At 45.9% G+C, this 8,127-nt stretch overlaps 1 protein-coding gene across 1 annotated transcript in view; it reads left to right on the top strand.

The window, feature by feature from the left end:
* The window catches only part of LOC135199601 (uncharacterized), a 32,698-nt gene that overhangs the window by 4,907 nt on the left and 19,664 nt on the right, over nucleotides 1-8,127 (top strand). The window contains exon 3 of the mRNA XM_064227757.1: nucleotides 1,575-1,671. Within this exon, the coding sequence (XP_064083827.1) occupies nucleotides 1,575-1,671 (97 nt within the window). The remainder of the gene's footprint in view (nucleotides 1-1,574; nucleotides 1,672-8,127) is intronic.

Below are 8,127 nucleotides of genomic sequence, written 5' to 3'. Positions count from 1 at the left end.
GAATTTTGTAATTACAGTTATTCTATTATTATTATATTATTATTATTATTAGTTATTTTTATTATTATTATTTAAAAATATTAAACGAAACTCGTGCCCCAAGTGCCTCAGCGGCATGGTTGGTATTAGCATCCCACCTCGGTGGTCGCGGGTTCGATTCTCGGCCATTCCATTGAGGAGTGGGAATGTGTATTTCTGGTGATAGAAGTTCACTCTTGACGTGGTTCAGAAGTCACGTTCAGCCGTTTGTCCCGTTGCTGAATAACCACTGGTTCCATGCAATGTAAAAGCACCATACGAAAAAAAAAAAAAAAAAACAACTCATGCCCCCTCCTGTCACGTTACTTGACATATTTGACAGCTCTGGACCTCAGCTTAGTACTGTACCTGAATCTAAAAGGAAAGATGCAGGGTAGAATGGATTTTCCTTCATTCTTACATAATTTTCAATTTAAAATCTAAAATCTTACTAATTCACTATAGTATTTTCTTTAATGAATTTATATTATTGCTGTTTACATTAATATTAATACAGGCAGCCCACGGTTACCATTGCCATCGGTTAGTGGCGTTTCGGTTTTACGGCGCTCGTTAAATATATTCATAACTGGGTTTTACACTCTGTAGGGTTTATAGCACCATTGTCTGGTTATCTGTTGCTTAGGTTAGGTGCCAAGACCGCCTCATAAAATACAAACATAATGAATACGTATGCATCTTTTCTGCTCTTTCAAAAAGTTATCCTTTACTTCATAGTATCTAATAATACTGTATATAATCTTGTATTACTTTTTGTGTTATAAAATACAAACAAACTGATCATGTTTTGGTTTGGAAGAATCAGAGTAGGGTGGAGGTAAGATTATTTACTATCCATATTTAACTCAATTCAGAGTGATTTTTTTGCTTCTATTTAGCGTAAATTAATCCTATGTGACAAGGTTATTTTTCTTTATATGAAGTGTTTTTAAGCTTAAAATTGACTTAAATATATGAACTAGACTTAGTTATTTTTTCGTTAGTAGATAGCACTGTTGTCTGGTTATCGGTATATATTTCGATACTTGCCAAAGCACCGAGAGACCCTCATAAAATACAAACATAACGAATGCATCTTTTCCTTGGCTCTTTTAAAAATTTATGCTTTACTTCACTGTATCCAATAATACTGTATGTAGTCTCATATAACTATGTATAGTATTATAAAATACAAACAGAGTGATCTGTGTTTTGGTTTGGAAAAACCTTTGGGCTGGAGCACATTAAGGAAGTAAAATGAAACTTTCTTCCAGTACTAAAGGGTGTCTTGACTCAGTGTCTAATGTTGAATATGTGACATATAATGGTCAACATGCCATCTTCACCTAGACAGGCAATGAAGGCATTCATTAAGTAAAAGATTCATATTTGTGAAACATGCTGATTGTTTTAAAAAAACTCATAGTTTTCCAAATATTTTATGCACTTCTCTGTAACTTATATATCATCATTTCCTAAATATTAGCATTAAGGAGAGTGGTAAAATTGAATCGTGGATGTTTAATGCGATTGTTTTTACATTTGTTCTTCCTCAGTCAAAGCAGTCTGAGCGTAAAGGGATCCATAATTATAAGGATGGTGATGTACCAAAAGATCAGGACTGGATTGAGGATAATGCAGCTTGGTATAAGGGTAAGTGTGCCCTCCATTTCATTAAGTAGATTTGTTTCATTTTGCAGATTTAATGAGTTTGCTTGGTAGTGAAGCATGGATATGGAGCAATCATACAAAAGAGCTTAATAAGAAGGATTTCAGTTTATAGCTTAGGAACACCAAAAATTCATGTACCAGTAACACCTCTATTTAACAGACTTGTACTTAACAGCTACATTATGATGAATAAATATTGCTCTACGTATACAACCATTTTAGATGTGGTAAATTCATAGATTAACCTAAAATTGAATGGTTAGTGAAAAGTGCTGGCTAGTTTAGGTTAGGAACTGCATTATGTGGAATTGCTGTTTGCTGTAACATAACTAGATAATATTCAAGTGCAGGCTATATTAAATCATCAGCGTAGGGAGGTAGTGCCATCATAAGAAGTGCACTGTAGGCGTTACTTAAGGTTCTTTGCAGTGTGTCTTTGGCCCCTAGCTGCAACCCCTTTAGTTCCTTTCATTGTACATACCTCCTTTCATATTCTCTTTCTTCATCTTACTTTCCACCCTCTTCTAACTTCATATTCTCTTTCTTCATCTTACTTTCCACCCTCTTCTAACAATTGATTCATAGAGTAACTGTAGTTTTTGTACATGAACTTTCCTGTCAGATAGCTTACGTCTCTGACGTCACGACAGAATTCAAAACTCGTGGCAAACGCGACAGGTAGGTCAGGTGATCTACCCTACCCGCCGCTGGGTGGCGGGTGTATGAACCAATCCACCTTTCCAGTCATATTTTCTCTGTCGCCGGTGTCGACTACGTCTGTTGTCGATACCTCTCGATTTTGGATTCTTACTCGTTTTCGCCCTGGATTGTTTCATCGGTCTTTTGGTGAAGTACCTGCTCTTTGGCTTGGCATTCTCGATTTGTGGACCGTTTTTTTATTATTCTTTAGATTGTTCTTGGGATTTCATTATGTCTGATTTAGAGATTAAGAAATCAACTATGTTCAGAGTTTGTTCTGTTAGCGATTGTAAGGTGAGGCTACCGAAAGCTGCGGTAGACCCTCACACAGTTTGCATGAAGTGTAGGGGGAATGACTGCTCATTTATTAACCCTTGTAGAGAATGTGGTAATTTGAATGAAGAAGAATGGAAGGCGCTTTCGTCTTATTTAAGAAAGCTTGAAAAAGACAAGGTTAGGAAAGCTTCATCTAGGAGTTCTACTAGGTCTCGCGCTAGCAAGTTTGAAGTCGATAACCCTGTTGTAGACGTAGCTCCTTTACCAGTTTCAGCCCCTGCTCCCTGCATCGAACCCGAAGATGCGCCTTCGGAAGTGGACAATATGAGAGCTACTATTCGCAGCATGGAGTTGAAGATTAAAGCGCCAGAAGGTAAGTGTGATAGTGATATGTGCAGTGATCCCAGTGCAGTGGAGGGTGCGTCTGATCGGCTCCCTAATGCTTCTAGGCCTAGACCTCTTCCAGACTCCCAGACCCAGTGGAGGAGGAAAGTCGAAAGCCGCAGGAAGGTTAGGGAGAATCCCCACCGGTCAGGCGTCCCCTCGGTAGCGCCTGATGTTCGCTCCCAGGCTACCTTGGATAGCGCCAAGAGAGAAGTCTTACGGCAATGCTTCTCGTCTTCGCCTTCACCTAAGCGTGGTTGGAGCTCCTCGGAAGCTGCTCGGCCGTCGAAGAGAGCCTGGCAGGCTTCTTCCGCTCTTCCTTCCAGCCCTGAAGTTTTTTCGGAAGATCTTGGATTGGAAGTGAAGAAACCGAGGATTTCGTTGGAGTTTCGTTCTCCTAGTAAAGATCGAGCTGCTTCTCCCGTTAAGGACTTTGGGAAATCTCCTGTGCGTATTTTGGCTAGTCTGCAGGCGCAGATTACGGCTCTGGCTGACTCCTTGACTGTGACTTCTCGTCGTAGGAAGGACGTATCGCTCCCGGTAAAGAAGTCCAGGCGCTCTTCTCCAGGTTTACGCTATTCGTCAGTAACCGCCCTCTCTCCAGGATTGGATCGTAATACGAGGCGCTCTTCAACGGACAGGCGCTCTCCTGCGGGCATCGTTTCTCAGTTGGACGAGGGGCAGGCTTCCCGTAGACGATCCTCCCCCGACAGGCGCTCGTCTCGAGACAGGATCTCTCCCTTTGGCAGACGCCAGGAGCCTGGTAGGCGTTTTTCTCCTGGTAGCCGCTCTCCTTCAAGCTTCCACTCTCCTGTGACCAGGCGCCCTTCGACGGACAGGCGCTGTTCGCCTAACAGGCGCTCTTCTCCCGACTTCCGCCCTTCGCTTAGCAGGCGCCAAGAGCCTGGTAGACGCGCTTCTCCTGCCAGGCGCTCTTCTCCTGATTTTCACTCTCCTCGAGTTAGGCGCCGAGAGTCTGTCAGACGCCTTTCACCTGGTAGGCGCTCGTCGCCAGAGATTCGCTCTTCTCTCAGCAGGCGCCAAGAGCCTGATAGGCGCTTCTCGCATGGCAGGCGCTCTTCGCCAGGCAGCCGCTCTCCTTTAGACAGGCGCCATGAGCCTGATAGACGCATTTCGCCTAGTAGGCGCTCTTCGCCAGATTTTCGCCCTGCGTTCGTTAGGCGCCAAGAGCCTAAGGAACGCCCTCATCCGGACAAGAAGGATTTTGCAGGCAGACGTTCAACGGAAATTTTGACTTCTCCTGTTAGATGTCAGTCGTCTTACAGACGTTCTTCCAAAGATGGACACTCTGCTGAGGACAAGACTGCCTATCCTCGTAAGGATCGTGAAGGATCTTCAGCTGAAGAAGAACAGGATCCCTCGGAAGAAGAAATCCTTAAAGATTCCTCTGGTTCCTCTTACAAGCGCTTAACGGACCTGTTGCTTCAGGAATTCGGAGACGCCCTTTCTCCTGTCGCCCCTCCTTCGCCTCTTTCGCTTTTTTCGACCTCGAAAACTTCGAAGGTTTCATCCTGTGTTAGGATGAAACCTGCAATCTCTATGAAGAAGGCGCTTAGAGGTTTTGGCGAGTGGCTTCTTTCGAAGGAAGAGAAAGGGAAGACTGTGTTCTCTTTCCCTCCTTCTAAGCTTACTGGAAAGCTAGGGTTCTGGTATGAATCTGGAGAACCCTTGGACCTTGTTCTTCCCTCATCAGCAGACTCGGACTTCTCTTCACTGGTAGATTCCTCTCGACGCTCTGCCCTCATGTCTGCCAAGACGACATGGGGGATAAATGAGCTTGACCACCTGTTGAAGGGAATGTTCCGAGTCTTGGAAGTATTCAACTTCCTAGACTGGTCTTTGGGCGTGTTGGCCAAAAAGACGCAGACCCCGGATTCCCTTTCACCTGAGGATCTCAACAGTGTTCTCACGTGTATGGACAAGGCTGTGAGAGATGGATCGAGCGAAGTCGCTTCCCTTTTCGGAGCGGGAGTAATTAAGAAAAGATCTGTATACTGTTCATTCCTGACAAAATCAGTATCTCACGCTCAGAGAGCCTCTCTCCTTTATTCTCAGCTCTCTCCTCAACTATTCCCTAAGAAGATAGTTCAAGATGTTGCTAGTGCTCTTTCAGCGAAGGCTACTCAGGACATGCTAGCCCAGTCTACTAGGAAGCCTCGCTCTTCTTTCCAGGCTAAAATCAAGAAAGAGACTCCCGTTAGGCAGGAGCCCTTTCGAGGAGTCCCTCCTGCCAGAGCTTCTTCTAGAGGATCTAGACCCGCTAAACGAGGGAAGACCTTCTCTAGATCAATCAGAGGGAAGAAGTAGTGTTCAAGTTCTCCAGACATCAGTGGGTGCCAGACTACTGAAGTTTGCCGACGTCTGGGCCCAGAAAGGAGCGGACAACTGGTCACTCTCGATTGTCCGCAAAGGCTACCTCATCCCCTTCTTATCAAGACCTCCGGTGACGACGACTCCGAGGGAGTTGGTAGCCAAGTACAAGGACCCCATCATGAATCAAGCCCTTTCTCTAGCAGTAGATCTTATGTTGGAGAAGGAGGCGATAGAACTAGTGAAAGATCCTCATTCTGCGGGTTTTTACAACAGACTGTTCCTAGTTCCCAAGAGCTCAGGAGGATGGAGACCGGTTCTGGATGTAAGCGCCCTGAATGTCTTCGTGGAAAAGAGGAAGTTCGTTATGGAGACGACTTCTTCAGTGTTGGCGGCTCTTCGTTTAGGGGACTGGATGGTGTCCCTAGATCTTCAGGACGCTTACTTCCATGTGCCTATCCATCCTTCTTCACGGAAGTTTCTCAGATTCATGATGGGAAGGAAGATCTATCAATTCAGGGCCTTGTGCTTCGGCCTCTCGACAGCCCCTCAAGTTTTCACGGGTTTAATGAAGAATGTAGCTCAGTGGCTACATTTGGAGGGAGTGAGGCTGTCGCTCTATCTCGACGATTGGCTGATCAGAGCAAGCTCACAAGAACGATGTCTGGAGGACCTTCAGAAGACACTTACTTTGGCAAGTTCGCTAGGACTTCTGGTGAACTTCCAGAAGTCACAGTTAATCCCCAGTCAAGAGCGGATATATCTGGGGATTCTGATGGTTTCTCCAGATTTTCGGGCATATCCGTCTCCAGAGAGGATTGCTCGTTGCCGCGAGAAACTAACGACCTTCCTAGAGAAAGATGCATGCACAGCGAGGGAGTGGATGAGTCTGTTGGGGACACTCTCCTCGCTGGAGCAATTCGTTTCTCTAGGAAGGTTGCATCTCAGACCTCTCCAATTCTTCCTTTACCAGAATTGGAGGCGTCTCTCGCAAGATTTGGAGTTCCCCTTCAAGATAACAAAAGGAATCAAGAAGGACCTTCTGTGGTGGGCAGACCCTCTCCGTTTTGCAGAAGGTCTGTCTCTACACATGCCGAACCCGAACCAGATCTTGTTTTCCGACGCATCGGAGACGGGTTGGGGTGCGACCCTAGGGTCAAGAGAAGTGTCAGGCACCTGGGAGGGGGAACAGGTGTCCTGGCACATCAACAACAAAGAGTTGATGGCAGTGTGGTTGGCGTTAAAAGCTTTCGAGCCCCACGTCCGAAATACTATAGTTCAGGTCAACTCGGACAACACCACAGCCTTGGCTTACATAAGAAAGCAGGGGGGGACACACTCCTTCTCCCTGTACGAAACAGCAAAGGACCTGCTGTTGTGGTCTCAGGCAAGGAAGATCGTTCTCCTCACCAGGTTCGTACAGGGAGAAAGGAATGTCAGGGCCGACCTCCTCAGCAGGAAGAATCAAGTGCTCCCTTCGGAGTGGACTCTGCACTCGGAAGTTTGCCAAGGCCTGTGGAGGTTATGGGGCAGACCTCATATCGACTTATTCGCGACAGCAAAGAACGCGAGGATAGACCTCTACTGCTCCCCAATCTCAGACCCAGGAGCAGTGTCAGTGGATGCTTTCCTTCTAGACTGGAGAGGTCTGGATGTCTATGCTTTTCCTCCATTCAAGATTCTGGGTCAAACCCTCAGGAAGTTTGCGGCCTCGGAAGCGACAAGGATGACGCTGGTAGCTCCATTCTGGCCGGCCCAAGATTGGTTCACAGAGGTACTGGAATGGTTAGTGGACTTTCCAAGAGCTCTTCCACAAAGAGTAGATCTGCTCAGACAGCCCCACTTCGACAGGTATCACAAAAACCTCCCCGCTCTCAGTCTGACTGGCTTTCGACTGTCAAAACTAAGGCTATCGCCTCAGTGAGAAGGCCCTCTACCCTTAGAGTCTACCAGTCGAAGTGGGACGTCTTTCGCCGTTGGTGCAGAAACCAGAAGCTCTCCTCTTCCAGTACCTCTGTGACCCAAATCGCAGATTTCCTGGTATTTCTCAGGGAAAAATGCGGTCTTGCAGTTTCGACCATCAAAGGATATCGAAGCATGTTAGCAGCGGTGTTTAGACACAGAAACTTTGATATCTCTGACAACAAAGATCTACATGATCTGCTAAGATCTTTTGAAACTTGCAAGAGAGCCTCGATTGAAATTCCAAGCTGGAATCTGGATGTGGTTCTTCGTTTCCTGAGGTCCTCGAAGTTTGAACCACCCCAGTCAGCCTCTTTCAAAGATCTTACGAAGAAGGCTCTGTTTCTTTTGGCTTTAGCATCTGCCAAGAGAGTTAGCGAGCTTCATGCTCTAGAAGGAAGGGTAGGTTTCAAAGGAGATTCCGTGATTTGTTCCTTCCTTCCTTCTTTTCTGGCCAAGAACGAGAACCCCTCAAATCCTTGGCCCAGGAGTTTTGAGGTTCCAGGTTTAGCTCCCCTGGTAGGGGAAGAGCCTGAAAGGACTCTTTGCCCTGTGAGGAGTTTAAGATACTACCTCCAGCGGAAGAAGACTCTTAAGGGCATTAAGGACAGACTATGGTGCTCTGTAAAGGATCCCAGTAGACCATTGTCTAAAAATGCTTTGTCCTTCTTTATTAGAAGTCTAGTGAAGGAAGCACATATGGCTTGCGGTGAGGATCAGTTCAAGCTTTTGAAAGTCAAGGCGCACGAGGTAAGAGCCATTGCTACGTCCTTGGCTTTCAGCAAG

This window comes from Macrobrachium nipponense, chromosome 26, assembly GCF_015104395.2.
Source record: "Macrobrachium nipponense isolate FS-2020 chromosome 26, ASM1510439v2, whole genome shotgun sequence".
Taxonomy (NCBI): domain Eukaryota; kingdom Metazoa; phylum Arthropoda; class Malacostraca; order Decapoda; family Palaemonidae; genus Macrobrachium; species Macrobrachium nipponense.
This window is presented reverse-complemented; position numbering and strand designations above follow the sequence as displayed.